Consider the following 17,102-nt stretch of genomic DNA (forward strand, 5'->3'; position numbering starts at 1 on the left):
CCTTTCTGTGTTAACTGAAATGATGCTTCTAGCTTCAAAAGAAGGATCGGAAACCAGAGACAAGTGATGGAATTGTCAGGAAATTGGTGGTAGCATGTCACCTGGAGATCACTGGCATTGCAAGGCCCAGCTACTAATGCTAAAAATGCAATATCAAAGTGTTTCCTCTTTTTCAACTCAAGGGAAATAGGACTCAGAAAGCATAGGGGATTGAGAAATAGGTCATACACTTGTCACAAAGCTGCCGCGGGAGCGAGAGGGCTCTACAGAAACCATCTTGGAAGTAAAATGTGACTGCCAATTAATGTATTCATTCAACAACTATGTTTTGAGGGCCAGATCAAAAAAAAAAAAAAAACGATAAGGTATGCTTGGAAGCTACAAGTGGCCTTGTGGTGTGCAGAGTATTACAACCAGATTTGGAACTGAAATCAGCAGGCCCAAGAAATTTGCCACGTGTAGAATTTCTTCTGATTTTCCCATCAGCTCCAACCAGCAGTGTTCATTTGGCATTGAACTGAGTCCTGTGGCCACACATGCACGTGGAGGTTTGCTGGGGAGAGGCCTCAGGAATCAGAGCCCCTGGAGCAGTTTCAGGGTGTTTGCTGTGAGCTCTGGAATTCTGATAGCCTAAGAATGAAATATTGTACAAATAAGTGAATTTTCTTGAGGAGCTCTTATTTCAGAAGGACAAGGGGCTGAGTTAGCTTGTTCGCAGTTGGGAGCAGGTCTGTCCTCCTCAGAGCCTGGTGCCTCTGTCCTCTGTACCCCAGCCTCCGCAGGAGCACCCCTCTCTCCTAGATTCCACACTCTCAGAAGGCTTTCCCCACGGTGTGCAGCCATGCCCTCATCTACCTGACTTGGGAGAGCCCAGCCCTCTGGTGGCTTCTTGGATGCTTGTTGGGATGTATCCCCGGCATGTATCTCTAAGCAAAGATGGGCAACAGTAGACAGCCAGTCCAGAACTTCAGATTTAGTGTGATCTCTCTTTATCCTCTTATCCAACAAACACTAACCGAGAATTCTGTCTTGTTCCTAGCATATTCTATGTAGGGTGAATAAGGTTTGTTTAAGGACCTAACATCTATAGAGAGAGACATAGATGAGAACCCACAGAGGTACAACATGGAAAAGAGTAGGCTGGGTCACATCATAGTGAATTCCTATGTGGCTGGAGTGTAGGATGGATAATGTTCCCAGTGGCTCCAGTCTCTAATGACTCCACGCAGACTCTGTAGACTGTATCATGTAGCAGTGAAGAGGCAATGAACATTGTAAGCAGGAAATCAGTACAGTAAGGTGGCCCACCCAGGAGACATTCTGTGAGGGAACTGCTCCATTCGGGTGGGAATCAGGGCTCAAGGCTTTGCGAGTCCAGCCTGGAGCCCTCTTGCCGCTGTTACCCCCATTAGTAAAATAGAAATGTGTATAATACTTGCCTTACTTAGTGGTGCTGTTTTGAGGAGCCAAAGAGATGATGGAAATAAAAGAGCTTTGAAAAATAAAGAAAAATTTTAAAACAATAAGGTATTTCGGCAGTGGGACCAACAATAGTATTATTTTTAATACAGTATCATTTCTCTCATTACCACATCCATTCCCCATGAAATTATTTTTTTTAGAGAAAAGGAAAAGGGAGGAAGTGGCTGAGCCTATTGGGAAATAAATAAATACCCGTCTCAGGACCTCGGAAGAGCAGGGCTTCCCGGACCCTGAAAAGGGCCCTGAGAACAGCCTGGGTGGTGCAGGGAGCAGAGCAGCCCAGCCTGCCGCCTAGTCTGTCGGGGAACAGAGGGGGCTGCCCACAAACCACTGTCAGCACCCAGAGGGGCCCCTGGAGACACCCTGCAGGCCAACCTCAGGGTTCCCCCACAGAGGTGGGATGCCAGCTCCCCGCCCTCTCGTGGATGGGAGTGGTTCCCAGCTGACTCATGAACAAAATGCAGAAAATAAAGTTGAGGTGATTGGCATTATTCTAAGCAAGTCGAGTGCCAGGCCCCATATTGTGTTCTAACTTATCTCAGGATCAGGAAAGGAAGTAAAAAACTGGCTCGCTTATATTTCTCTCAGAACAAGACATTTCTGCCCTTCTCTTTCTCTGTGGAACAGCTGTTCCTGTGGCTTGACTTCAGAACTAAGTGAAACGACCACCCGAGTTAAGGCCGCTGTTATTGTTGGAGAGGCAGGATGGGATAATGGTGATGAACTAGCTTTAGAGGCAGATGGGTGTTTTTATCCCAGCTCTATGATCTTGGGCAAGTCACTTAACCTTTGGGGGCCCAGTTCCTCTGTCTAAAACAATGGAGATAATAATGGTACCTGCTTCATGAAGATTAAATTAATAAATCTGTGCTAGGTCCTTAGAGTAGTGCCTGGAGAAAATAAGCCCTTAAAATAAATGTAGCTAATATTATATTAATAATAACATTATTTGGTACATATTACCTTATCACCTCCCCTCACTGGCTATTTTCTTGTAACACTTACCACCTTGCGTGCATCCAGTGTATATGGTACTGCTTCTAGAGTTTATCATTCACACAAAACCATATTGTCTCATCGCTGTGCCCTCCGCCCCTCTCCTTGACTAAAACTCCCCTCTTCCGTTCTACCCACTCCCTGCTTCTCCATCTGAGCCTGGACAGATCAACGGTCCCCCTCCCGTCCCAGACACTTTGTCCCCAGGGCCTCTCATGAGATGGGGACAGCCACTAATTCCAGAGTGCCATGAGGGCCATGGGCTCCTAGGACGGCAGGGGTTCACGTCCCAGCTCTGGCACTGGCTCCTCACCGCCCCTGGACCCACTGTCGCCAATCTCTGTGCATGGTATTAAGGCCCACTTTACAGGGGTGGCGGAGATCTGGGAGGTGAAGTGCATGGCACGTAGGAGGCACTTGCAGATGACTAAGCGTAAGCTGTGGGACAAAGGCGATTTCCCATCCTCGCTGGTTGTGTGAGCCTGGGCGGCTCCCTTCACCTCTGTAGGCATGGGCTTTCTTTGTTCTCTGGGGATTACAGCAGCCCCTACCTCTCAGGATCCTTGTGCAGGATATATGAAGTCAGGTGTATGAAGCTCTCAGCAAGAAGCCTTCCACAAGGGTTACCTTTATCATATTAACAACTGAAGGCCCTGCAGGGCCAGATGCCTGGGGCAGTGGTGGCAGAGGCTGGGCTGGCAGCATTGGTGCCGGGGAGGGAGCCGATCTTGAGTAGTCAGCATCTTCTCTGGCCTCTTCCCCCAGGGCTCTATGTGCTGGTTGGAGCGGGGGCCCTGATGATGGCCGTGGGCTTCCTCGGGTGCTGTGGAGCCACGCGGGAGTCCCAGTGTGTTCTCGGATCTGTAAGTGGGGCGAGGTGGGGAGGGACTTGGCCTGAAGGGAGCTGGACGTTCTCTTTGTCCCTACCTCTGTGGAAAATGTGAAAAAAAACAAAAAATAGGTCATTAGTGTGAAGATGTTTTGGGAGAAAAAGTGCCTAATAATATTTCACAGTGAGTGAGGCAGCTACAAGATTCCCATAGTCAGGGAAGTACTGTTATCTATAAGAAAAGTACTGCTGTTTGAGATCAGTAATTTAAACAAACATACCTCTTGTGGTTTATTTTAAGCCTATTTAGTTTAGTAGCCTCTTGTTTTTAAAAAAAAAAATGAAATAATTTCCGTTAACTGCTATACATCCAGTGCCAGTGTGACCTAAGAAAGAAGAGGAGCAGGAAGAAAGTTTTTGTGTTTCTCCATGAGGAGAAATGGCAGTTTTATTAGGCGGCCTCTCCTTACTCATTGCAACCTTTGGTGTTTGAACTGTGGCTGCTTCTCCTGATCTCTCTCTTTTTTTAAATAAATTTATTCATTCATTGATTGATTGATTTGGGGGGGGGTGTTGGGTCTTCGTTTCTGCGCACGGGCTTTCTCTAGTTGCGGCGAGCGGGGACCACTCTTCATCACGGTGCGCGGACCTCTCACTATCGCGGCCTCTTTTGTTGCGGAGCAAGGCTCCAGATGCGCAGGCTCAGTAGTTGCGGTGCATGGGCCCAGTTGCTCAGCGGCATGTGGGATCTTCCTAGACCAGGGCTCAAACCCGTGTCCCCTGCATTGCCAGGCAGATTCTCAACCACTGTGCCACCAGGGAAGCCCTTCTCCTGATCTCTAGCCATGTAAGATTTCTAACTCATTCCCTCAGTTCTCTATTCTTTCTCTTTCCCCTGTTGCTGAGCATCTCAGGTCTTGTTTATCACTGAACTTAGTTTAATCAGAGCAGACCCTGAGATTGGAACAGAAATCTGTCCAGAAGGACACCCTTCACCTCCACTTCCACCTCCTCAGGGAAGCCATCCAGACCCACACAGTCTCAAGTCACCCCCTCCCCAAACCCAGTCCCACCAGCCACTCTCTATCTTCTGGTCTTATTTTATATCTTTATAGAATCTCTTTTGTTCATCAAGTAGTCACTGAACATATGGGTGCCGGGCGCTGTTCTAGGTTGTGGGATTTCTATATCACTCTCTGAAATTAACTTACTCTTTTATTGCTTACTCATTTATCATATCCTCCTCTCTCTACTATAAGGTCCCTGAGAGCAGAGGCACTGAGATCTTATCTTATTCACCACTGTATACCCAGTATCAAGGACAGTACCTGGCACAGAGCAAATGCTCAATAAACAATTGCTGAATGAATTAATGAGTGAATGAATGTGTGAACAAACTACGAATGAACTAAGGGGCCAAATGCTTCCTGCTAGATCTCTTCAAACTAATAACCTTGCCTAGTGTTTTTCAAAAGGAACTAGAGTCAAAGAGGTTAAGTAAACTGAAAAGGTACTGAATTAATGAAGTTAGTATTTTCTCTCCTCTACAGTTTTTTACCTGCCTATTGGTGATATTTGCTGCTGAAATAACCACTGGAGTATTTGCTTTTATAGGCAAGGATGTAGTAAGTAAATATTACTTATAATTGTTTTTTAACGATGGTTAAAGTGTTCTCTTTACGGCAAAGGTCATGAGAATATTGGTACCCACAGTGATAGTCCAAAGCCAAATAACCCCCACAATAATCGTTTATGCAGAACTTTTTAACCTAGGAGTGTGGTGTGGACTTTAGCATATGTGTGTATGTGTGTGCGTGCATATAGGTGCACACATATTTCTGGGGAGATAGTTCCTAGCTTTCATTAGATATATAGAGGGGCCTATGTTTTTTGTAACAAAAGGATTTCTAATTTAAGATGATCCTGTTTGGAATGTGGGAGGAGATAGATTGCAGGTATGAGAAAGAAGGATGGGGAAGAACACGCATTCTCATCCCTTGTTAGCCTGTCCTTTGTCCTTAGGGTTTGGCCTGGGCAGAGGCCAGGTCGTCCTCAAAGACTATAGGCAGCCTCCTGCGTGCCAGTGAAGCCAGTTTGTTAAGATTTTTGCTCAAACTATAGGTGAGCAGAATAGGTTATCAGGAGAATCCACAGAGGAAGGGGTCTTTTTAAGTGTAAACATGCAGTGGGGAAGAGAGGAGTGAAATGGAAAAGGAGGAAGAATAGAATCTTAAGTTTACTGTATTTTACATAAATTCATGTGCCATCAATATTGTGTTTATGACCTTATTTTAGATTTTAAAAACGGTAAACAGGTAGAATAAGTAAATGTCAACTCCTCTGGAATTTTTCTAAAGTAGCTGGTTATATGTGTAGGTTAGAGGAATTGGATCTTATGACTTCTTGAGAGCCTATGGATTTGGGGATCACATGCAATTATATTAGAAAAAGCATTCTCTACATTTTCTATGATATTTGAATGCTGAAACAGTTTTCCTTGGTCGTGAACACCTTTTAAACCATGTCGTGAAAAGACTTGAGTACTTGTAACTAATGGAGTCCCAAGAATGCATAGGTTTCTACCCTGGCTGTGCACCAGAATCACCTGGCTGGGGCCCAGGAATCTGGGGTTCAGCTGTTGCTGAGGTCCATTCCAGGTTGAGAACCTCCACTCTAAGAAATCTTTCTAGTCTATGAAAATTATTCTTGGTTAATCTATCCTTCCATCTTCAGAAGCATATTAGAAACTCCAGAATCTATAATCTGTTCCATATCGGCAGAATTACCCTTAAATCCAGATAAACATATGGAAATGCCATATTTTTGAAGGGTAGGGAAGAGGGGCTTTATTCTTGATGAAAGGGGAACATTTGAAACTTCTCACTCACGTCCTCTTGTTTTCCTGGTAATTTTTCAGGCTATACGACATGTTCAGACCATGTATGAAGAAGCTTATAACGATTACCTTAGAGACAGGGAAAAGGGAAATGGGACTCTCATCACCTTCCACTCAACAGTAAGTGACTTTACTTCTTCCTTAAAATGGAATCTTCTAAAGATTATACATGAGCCAGGTTCTCTCTAATCACTTAGATTAAAAATAAATTGAGTGAAGCCAGGCAACTGCACTATATGTCTGCCTTCGTGGGAGCCATGGTTTGCATTATGTGTAGAACCTAGAAGAGAAAGAGGCCTAACACAGAGTCGACAGAAGGAAGTCAGGACATGCACCCAAAGAGACAGAAGAGCACACACAAATAAGAACATCGAGACAGCCGCCCAAGTAAATATCAGGTTCTCTCAAGAGTGGCCTTGTGGGGCTTCCCTGGTGGCGCAGTGGTTGAGAGTCTGCCTGCCGATGCAGGGGACACGGGTTCGTGCCCCGGTCCGGGAAGATCCCACATGCCGCAGAGCGGCTGGGCCTGTGAGCCATGGCCGCTGAGCCTGCGTGTCCGGAGCCTGTGCTCCGCAACGGGAGAGGCCACAACAGTGAGAGGCCCGCGTACTGCAAGAAACAAAAACAAAAACAAAAACAAAAAAAAACAAAAACAAGAGTGGCCTTGTGATGTAACAGAAACAGCTGTGACCTTCAAGACAGAAAAGCTTATCTCTAGCTGCAGCTGTGCCATGGAACAGCTTTGTGACCTGGAGCAAGTTCCTTGCCTTCCTGATCCTCACTCAGCACCCTCAGTTGTAAAATGAAGGGGCACATGAGACAGGCACGCTGCTTTTCTCCCGGGACATCCTGTGAGAACGTGCTGTCAGTGCAGTGTTCCAAGCTATAGGCAGTTCATCAAGGAAGGCTCCCCGGGGGAGATGGGCCAGGCCAGTGTCATCCTGATTTCTCAGCCCCTGTCATATGGAGAAGTAGCTATGAACTCCTGGCCAGGTGTTTTAAGGTAGCCCAGTTCTTGTCTGTCACAGGTCTGTCCTGGAAGGTGCCAACCATTTATCCTGTTCAGCTGCAGCTGCCCCAGGGACATCAGACAGCACACAGGTTCCTTTGTCTTTGAAGGGCAGCCGTAAGGCAGGACACCTGTTGGCTGGCCAGTATTCAAGCCCCAGTCTTTTAGCCCCTGGGGTTTACTGTGGCCACTTCTCCTGTCCGTCCCAGGCTCTCCTCAGTTAATGAGCCTTTCCTGAAGCTCATAAAACTTTAGCTATTCAGCAAGGCTGAAAGGAAGAATCTAAAGACCTAACTCCTGTCTAAAGAACAGCAGTTTACACAGGCACTGTCAGCTAGCTTCTTGCCTTGTTTGCATTGCCTTCAGTCACCTCCTGTCATAAAACTTGGACAGATTTGGTGAAGTCGTTTCTTGCTTTGCTAGCACGACTATGTTACTCTTCATACTGTCTCCAGAACGGCCACTAGGTTGTAGTGTCAGGCCTCAGAGCTGTTTTGCGGCCTCAGCACACCCAGTCCTTAGCAGTGATACCCGGATTTGTAGCTTCAGCTTCTCCCTCCTTGTGCTAAAAGCTCTTTTCGGACTCTCTAGTTTCAGTGCTGTGGAAAAGAAAGCTCTGAACAGGTCCAACCGACCTGCCCAAAGGAGCTCCTAGGACACAAGGTAAGCTTCTCTACCAGGTTCCTGTCCTGCCTGTGGTGTTAAGATGGTTCTTGCCCTTGGGGTGGAGGGGTGATTCTGGGAGGCCCTCTGCCAGTGGCTTCTAGCCTCAGCTTTATTCTATGCAGAATAAGTGAAGCAATGATGAGTCCCAGGCTCCTGGTACCCTGGGGAATAATGGTGTGCTGACTTGCCAGTAATGATGCAAATGCAGTGGCATTAATTAAGCTCACCAGGGCCAGAGGTATGCACCCTAAGGATGTTGCCCCGTACCCTTCCAGGGGTGTCATCACACTGATAAATGCTTCCTTTATTAAGTGCTGCGTGGCAGGCACGATGCCACGTTCTGGAAACTCTAAGGTGAAAAACACATGGTCCCTGCCTCAGTGGCCTCACAGACTAGTCAAGGGAGCTGATGCTCGGCAGAGCACAATATCTGTACAGAATACAGTGGAGTCAGGAAAGCTTGCAGAGGATGGATCCTTGAGCCAAGTTTTGACAAAGGAAGGTCATGCCAGGCCCAGAAAGCAGCAAGAACAGAAGCATGCAATTCCAGGACTGGAGGAGAATAGGGAGTCCAGAGGGAATGGTGAGGGACATTTTTGAAAGGCAGGCAATGGCATGGTTTTATACCTGGAAGTTTGGAGAAGCCGTTGCTTTTAGCAGAGGATTAACATAATCCGTTCTGCATTGTTGGAAGAGCACTCAGGCTGCTGGGTATGACTGGTAGAACAGAAGGCTGGAGACCAATGGAGGGAGGCCGCTTAGGTGGCACTTATGTTTTTCCTGGTGAGAGAGGATGAGGAACTAGAGCAAGTCACATACCGTGGGGAGGGAGAGGAGGCGACAGATACAGAGACGTCCAAGGGTAGGGTCAACAGGCACAGGTGACTGACTGGGTGTGAGTGGGGAGTGAAAGGGAGGAAGCTAAGACTTCAGATGCCTGCTTGGCTACAGAGAAGGAGAGGCTGAGCATGTAGGAAGGAAAGGAGATAAGTGACAGCACAGGCTTCCTGAGGAGATGAGAGAATAAGATCCAGAGCCAGCAAAGGGGTTGACTTTCAGCAGAGCAGGACACTTCTTTGGCTTTAATGAGAAGGAAGTAAGAAGCAGTGTGCCTTTCTCATCTGCATGCTCACTGCCTACAGCAGTACCTGCCACCGGATGAATGGAGTGTGTAAGTTTATAGGTGCAGGTGAGGAAGGTTGGAAGAATTTCTACAGCTTGACTCCAATAAGTAAGGGAGCCACTATCTAGAGCAGTGGTTCTCAACTTTTACCAGAATGTATTGTAATTATTTTTGTGAGTCTGTGTCCTTCTCTAAACTATGAGCTCCCTGAGGGCAAAAGTAACCATGTCTTATTTTCTCCATATCCACCATGCCATTCTGGTCACTAATGCAAGGCAGATGCTCAAGAAATATTTGTTGAATGAATGAAGTATGACAGGAGATGTGAGGATAGCAGTAAGAGTTTCATATAGCTTAGGTGGGTATCAGAGAGAGCTGACCATTGACAAGTAAAAGGACCTGGGCAGCCTAAGGACAAAATTGGGTTGAGAGAATACCTCTGTATTTAAGAGGACCAAATAGAAGTTGGAGAAACTAATTGCAATTACAAGTGATCTGTTCTGCCCCCTGTCCAATATTCCTCCATCCGTGAAGGTTCTTTGGACCTACACTGCACAGGTCTCTATGGGACACAGATGAAAGAATAGGGCCACCCAGCCTGGCCGCCATGGAAGAGAACAGTCCTCCAGCCCCCAACACTTGGCTTTCCTTTGTTAAATTTGAACCTATACAGACTTTATAGCTTCTTACTAGGTGATGCCTACCTTGCATAGTAAATTGGACTAAGTATGTAGAAAGTCTTTTAAACTATAAATGACAATCCAAAAGCAAGGGGCTATTATTTTGGGGCTATTTTACTTTTTTTTATTTGCTGAAAGTAAGAAGAGGCCCCAAATTTTTAATGCCTCAGGTCCCAGAATAGCTTCATCCAGCCAGGTTTCAGGGCTTTGAAGGAGCCATTGGCCTAAATAGGAAAATTCCACCAAAAGGAGAGTATTGTCATTTTCCCCCCAACAACACTTTTGCTTTAAAGTTATCAGAGTGATATCTGGGAGGAATGGTTTAAATATGAACAGAAGCTGACATGGGTTAACTCTCACAGGATGCTCTGTAGAGAAGGAAAGGATTGGATCAGGGTGATGATTCACACATACCATCAGCTGTTATTCCTGACTTTTTCTTTTCCAAAACAGAATTGCATTGATGAAATTGAGAGCATAATCAGTGTTAAGCTGCAGCTCATCGGAATTGTCGGTATTGGAATCGCAGCCCTCACGGTAAGAAAGTTCCAGAACATACCTTCTTTGACCCCTAAGAAGCCTTGAACCTTTGTATCTTATTTCTCTTCAAGTGTGATATGGCAGTATCTTAGGAGAGATTTTTCATAAAAGACAAAGATGTTTTTGACAGAATATCTAAGAACAAAGCTAATTAGATACATCAATACTTAGTTCTCTCAAATATGGTACAAATTTCAATTTTAAGCTAATTATGACTTTGAGTTTATCATTGCAATAACTTCCCATTTTAAGGTCACCAAGCTTAAACTAGATGAGTGATTTTTAATTCTGGGTCTCTTCCTTTGTTAGATATTTAAGACAACATAGATTAAACTCTCTCACCTATGATTTGCAGAGGTAGTACAGTGTAGTGATTAACAGTGCAAACTCTGGCATCCCACTTTCTGGATTCAACTGCTAGCTCCACTACTTACAAACCCTGGGGTCACTGGAAAGTTTCTTAATTTCTCTATGTCTCAATTCCCTCATCTGCAAAATGGGGATTTTAATATATCAACCTCAGAAAATTGTTGTGACAATTAAGTGGAATGATACATATAAAGTATTATTAGGAATTAATTCATATAAAGGGTCTGGAACATAGCACTCAATAAATGCTAGCTCTACATAGAATCTGAGTGTTCCCAAACCCTGAATCCAGGCGAACTATATATGGAAGTGTGAAGCATAGTGCATCCTTGCACCTGTAGGTAGCTCAGTACTTCTAAAGTACAAAAGAAGAGTGTGCAAGAGTTCATAGGGGCAGAGGGCTATGGTAAGTGTAGCAAGAGATGACACTGGAGAGGGTTATGAGGGTCCACATAATTGTGTCATTTGTGTGACTTTTTGATAGGTTGGGCTTTATCCTTAAGGTAGAGGGGAGCCACCCAGGTTTGGAAGGACCTGTAGTGCAGTGTGGAGGTGAAGTTGGAGGGAAGTAAGATTGGAGTCAGGTAAGCCCATAAAGAGGTGCTTCCCATTGTCCAGGGGCTGAGTGATAATAGCTAATGCTAAGATAGTACTTACCCTCTAGCCCTCCTATGTAGATTAATTCATGGCCTAAGCTGAGGCAGGGGCAATGGAATTGTGAGGAAATCAATGAATTGGCAGTTCTCAGGGGACACACAATCCTCTTCCCTCCTTTCTGTATTTAGAGCACAGAGGGCTGGAGCAGTGGGTGAAAATACTATGCTGAGGACCTCCCAATCCAGGGACTTCTCTCAGGGTCTCCCCACCCACCCTGGGGCTAGCCTGATGGCCAGTCTGCGGCTTCCCAAGGACAATTCTGAGGCAGAAGATTTGAAAATGTTCTGCATTAACGGAGGTATCAAATAGATGCTCCCGACAATTCTACAGTCTCAAGGAATGAACATTCTAGAAGTGGTCACCCCTGACTCATGACAGTGGCAGGATGAGTTTCTTTCTGAGGGGATCCCTTTAGGTACAACGAGGTCTAAGCAGGGGTTGCATCCAACCTTACAACCACGGAAAAGGGGAAGGCCCTGTGTTGGCCATCTTGCCTCAGAAGAAACGCCCAGAGTTTCTTCTTTAATTCCTTTCTTCATAAGGTAAGAGTTTCACAATGTAATCAGTTAACAAAATGTCCATTAGGTGTCTCCCCTGCCACACACTGGTACTGAGTTCTGTCAGCCAGAAGCTTGGAGCCCCGATCCCAGCTATTCCCTTAAGTCTGCCCCTTCCCCTCCAATAACTGGTAACACATGCCTTTTTAAATTCAGCATTTACAGGTCCTAGTCTAATGTAGGATGGGATTGAGGAGAGAATCAGAGAGCTATGGTACTGATTTCTTTGAACAAACATTGAGAGTAGTCTATGAACAACGCACCTACAGATAGCATATCATAGGCTCTGCAAAATTAATAGGAGAAGTGATTGAGGACAAGAAGGATTTTTTGGCGTCCTTCTCTTCAAACCATTTAAGTAGCTATTAATTTTGCTAAATATTTGTCTTTTCAAAGAAGCATTCAAGTGGTAGAAGATGTCAGTAGTACCATAGTACAAACACCTCAATTTATGCTTTGGTAAAACTATTGAGTTAAATAATAAAGCATCATGTACACTTAAAAATGAACTGGGAATGAAGAGATGCTCCGCTTTTTAATATGTGGTCACTGTTGCAAAAATTCAAAGCTTTGCCAGCAATAGAAAACTATTTAGACCGCAAGTGTATTTAAACAACAAGTGGTTACAAACACATTTTCCAAAATAAAAATATAAATGAGAGAGATTGGTTCAAGATGGTGGAGGACAAGGACGTGCACTCACTCCCTCTTGCAAGAAAACTGGAATCACAACTAACTGCTGAACAGTCATCAACAGGAAGACACTGGAACTCACCAAAAAAGATACCCCACATCCAAAGACAAAGGAGAAGCCACAGTGAGACAGTAGGAGGGGTGCAATCACAGTAAAATCAAATCCCATAATTGCTGGGTGGGTGACTCACAAACTGGAGAACACTTATACCACAGAAGTCCACGCACTGGAGTGAAGGTTCTGAGCCCCACGTCAGGCTTCCCAACCTGGCAGTCTGGCAACGGGAAAAGGATTTCCTAGAGAATCAGACTTTGAATCCTAGCAGGATTTCATTGCAGGACTTTGATAGGACTGGGGTAAACAGAGACTCAACTCTTGGAGGGCACACACAAAGTAGTGTGCACATCAGGACCCAGGGGAAGGAGCAGTGACCCCATAGGAGACTGAACCAGACCTACCTGCTAGTGTTGGAGGGTCTCCTGCAGAGGCAGGGGGTGGCTGTGGCTCACTGTAAGGACAAGGACACTGGCAGCAGAAGCTCTGGGAAGTACTCCTTGGCATGAGGCCTCCCAGAGTCTGCCATTAGCCCCACCAAAGAGCCAGGTAGGCTCCAGTATTGGGTCGCCTCAGGCCAACCAACCAACAGGGAGGGAACCCAGCCCCACCCATCAGCAGACAAGCAGATTAAAGTTTTACTGAGCTCTGCCCACCAGAGCAACACCAAGCTCTACCTACCACCAGTCCCTCCAATCAGGAAACTTACACAAGCCTCTTAGATAGCCTCATCCACCAGAGGGCAGACAGCAGAAGCAAGAAGAACTACAATCCTGCAGCCTGTGGAACAAAAACCACAGTCACAAAAAGATACACAAGATGAAAAGGCAGAGGGCTATGTACCAGATGAAGGAACAAGATAAAACCCCAGAAAAACAACTAAATGAAGTGGAGATAGGCAACCTTCCAGAAAAAGAATTCAGAATAATGATAGTGAAGATGATGCAGGACCTCAGAAAAAGAATGGAGGCAAAGATTGAGAAGATGCAAGAAATGTTTAACAAAGACCTAGAAGAATTAAAGAACAAACACCTAGAAGGATTAAAGAACAAACAGATGAACAATACAATAACTGAAATGAAAATTGCACTTGAAGGAATCAATAGCAGAATAACTGAGGCAGAAGAACGGATAAGTAACCTGGAAGACGGAATGGTGGAACTCACTGCTGCAGAACAGAATAAAGAAAAAAGAATGAAAAGAAATGAAGATAGCCTAAGAGACCTCTGGGACAACATTAAACGCAACAACATTTGCATTATAGGGGTCCCAGGAGGAGAAGAGAGAGAGAAACGACCTGAGAAAATATTTGAAGAGATTATAGTTGAAAAATTCCCTAACATGGGAAAGGAAGTAGCCACCCAAGTCCAGGAAGTGCAGAGAGTCCCAGGCAGGATAAACCCGAGGAGAAACATGCCAAGACACATAGTAATCAAATTGACAAAAATTAAAGACAAAGAAAAATTATTGAAAGCAACAAGGGAAAAATGGCAAATAACATACAAGGGAACTCCCATAAGGTTAACAGCTGATTTCTTAGCAGAAACTCTACAAGCCAGAAGGGAGTGGCATGACATATTTAAAGTAATGAAGAGGAAGAACCTACAACCAAGATTACTCTACCTGGCAAGAATCTCATTCAGATTCGACAGAGAAATCAAAAGCTTTACAGACAAGCAAAAGCTAAGAGAATTCAGCACCACCAAACCAGCTCTACAACAAATGCTAAAGGAACTTCTCTAAGTGGGAAACACAAGAGAAGAAAAGGACCTAAAAAAACAAACCCATAACAATTAAGAAAATGGTAACAGGAACATACATATAGATAATTACCTTAAATGTGAATGGATTAAATGCTCCAACCAAAAGACACAGGCTCACTGAATGGATACAAAAACAAGACCCATATATATGCTGTCTACAAGAGACCCACTTCAGACCTAGGGATACATACAGACTGAAAGTGAGGAGATGGAAAAAGATATTCCATGCAAATGGAAACCAAAAGAACGCTGGAGTAACAATACTCATATCAGATAAAATAGACTTTAATATAAAGAATGTTACAAGAGACAAAGAAGGACACTACATAATGATCAAGGGATCAATCCGAGAAGAAGATATAGCAATTATAAATATATATGCACCCAACGTAGGAGCACCTCAATAGATAAGGCAACTGCTGACAGCTATAAAGGAGGAAATCAACAGTAACATGATAATAGTGGGGGACTTTAACACCTCACTTACACCAGTGGACAGATCATCCAGACAGAAAATTAATAAGGAAACAGAAGCTTTAAATGACACAATAGACCAGATAGATTTAATTGATATTTATAGGACATTCCATCCAAAAACAGCAGCGCATGGAACATTCTCCAGGACTGATCACATCTTGGGTCACAAATCAAGCCTTGGTAAATTTAAGAAAATTGAAATCGTGTCAAGCATATTTTATGACCACAACACTATGAGATTAGAGATCAATTACAGGGAAAAAAATGTAAAAAACACAAACACATGGAGGCTAAACATTACATTACTAAATAACCAAGAGGTGACTGAAGAAATCAAAGAGGAAATAAAAAAAATACGTAGAGACAAATGACAAGGAAAACACAACCATTCAAAACCTATGGGATGCAGCAAAAGCAGTTCTAAGAGGGAAGTTTATAGCAATACAAGCCTACCTCAAGACACAAGAAAAATCTCGAATAAACAATCTAACCTTACACCTAAAGGAACTAGAGAAAGAAGAACAAACAAAACCCAAAGTTAGTAGAAGGAAAGAAATCATAAAGATCAGATCAGAAATAAATGAAAAAGAAATGAAGAAAAAAATAGCAAAGATCAGTAAAACTAAAAGCTGGTTCTTCGAGAAGATAAACAAAATTGACAAACCATTAGCCAGACTCATCAAGAAAAAGAGGGAGAGGCTCAAATCAATAAAATTAGAAACGAAAAAGGAGAAGTTACAACAGACACCGCCAAAGTACAAAGCATCCTAAGAGACTACTACAAGCAACTCTATGCCAATAAAATGGACAACCTGGAAGAAATGGACAAATTCTTAGAAAGGTGTAACCTTCCAAGGCTGAACCAGGAAGAAATAGAAAATATGAACAGACCAATCACAAGTAATGAAATTGAAACTGTGATTAAAAATCTTCCAACAAACAAAAGTCCAGGACAAGATGGCTTCACAGGTGAATTCTATCAAATATTTTGAGAAGAGCTAATACCCATGCTTCTCAAATCCTTCCAAAAAATTGCAGAGGAAGGAACACTCCCAAACTCATTCTATGAGGCCACCATCACCTTGATACCAAAACCAGACAAAGATACTACAAAAACAGAAAATTCCAGACCCATACCACTGATGAATATAGATGCAAAAACCCTCAATAAAATACTAGCAAACAGAATCCAACAGCACATTAAAAGGATCATATACCATGATCAAGTGGGATTTATCCCAGGGATGCAAGGATTCTTCAATATATGTAAATCAATCAATGTGATACACCATCTATTAATAAATTGAAGAATAAAAACAATATGATCATCTCAATAGATGCAGAAAAAGCTTTTGACAAAATTCAACACCGATTTATGATAAAAACTCTCCAGAAAGTGGGCATAGAGGGACGTACCTCAACATAATAAAGGCCATATACGACAAACCTATAGCAAACATCATTCTCAATGGTTAAAAATTGAAAGCATGTCCTCTAAGATCAGGAACAAGACAAGGATGTCCACTCTCACCACTATTATTCAACATAGTTTTGGAAGTCCTAGCCATGGCAATCAGAGAAGAAAAAGAAATAAAAGGAATTCAAATTGGAAAAGAAGAAGTAAAAGTGTCACTGTTTGCAGATGACACGATACTATACACAGAGAATCTTGAAGGTGCCACCAGAAAATTACTAGAGCTAATCAATGAATTTGGTAAAGTTGCAGGATACAAAATTAATGCACAGATATCTCTTGCATTCCTATACACTAATGATGAAAAATCAGAAAGAAATTAAGGAAACACTCCCATTTACCATTGCAACAAAAAGAATAAAATACCTAGGAATAAACCTACCTAGGGAGACAAAAGTCCTGTATGCAGAAGACTATAAGACACTGATGAAAGAAATTAAAGATGATACCAACAGATGGAGAGATATACCATGTTCTTTGATTGGAAAAATCAATATTGTGAAAATGACTATACTACCCAAAGCAATCTACAGATTCAGTTCAATCTCTGTCAAACAGAAATATAGATCAATGGAACAGGATAGAAAGCCCAGAGATAAACCCACGCACCTATGGACAACTAATCTATGACAAAGGAGGCAAGGATATACAATGGAGAAAAGACAGTCTCTTCAATAAGTGGTGCTGGGGAAACTGGACAGCTACATGTAAAAGAATGAAATTAGAACACTCCCTAACACCATACACAAAAATAAACTCAAAATGGATTAGAGACCTAAATGTAAGACTGGACACTATCAAACTCTTAGAGGACAACATAGGAAGAACACTGACAT

The 17,102-nt window shown here is 43.5% G+C and overlaps 1 protein-coding gene across 2 annotated transcripts in view; it reads left to right on the forward strand.

Moving 5' to 3' along the window:
* Positions 1-17,102, forward strand: part of TSPAN2 (tetraspanin 2) — a 41,976-nt gene that overhangs the window by 21,186 nt on the left and 3,688 nt on the right. For both annotated transcript variants that reach the window (XM_029230411.1, XM_029230412.1), the window contains exons 3-7: positions 3,244-3,341; positions 4,858-4,932; positions 6,225-6,323; positions 7,804-7,875; positions 10,135-10,218. In XM_029230411.1, coding sequence (XP_029086244.1) covers positions 3,244-3,341; positions 4,858-4,932; positions 6,225-6,323; positions 7,804-7,875; positions 10,135-10,218 — 428 coding nt within the window. The remainder of the gene's footprint in view (positions 1-3,243; positions 3,342-4,857; positions 4,933-6,224; positions 6,324-7,803; positions 7,876-10,134; positions 10,219-17,102) is intronic.

The sequence above is a fragment of the Monodon monoceros genome, unplaced genomic scaffold, assembly GCF_005190385.1.
Source record: "Monodon monoceros isolate NGI ecotype Baffin Bay Population unplaced genomic scaffold, NGI_Narwhal_1 Super_Scaffold_18, whole genome shotgun sequence".
NCBI lineage: Eukaryota > Metazoa > Chordata > Mammalia > Artiodactyla > Monodontidae > Monodon > Monodon monoceros.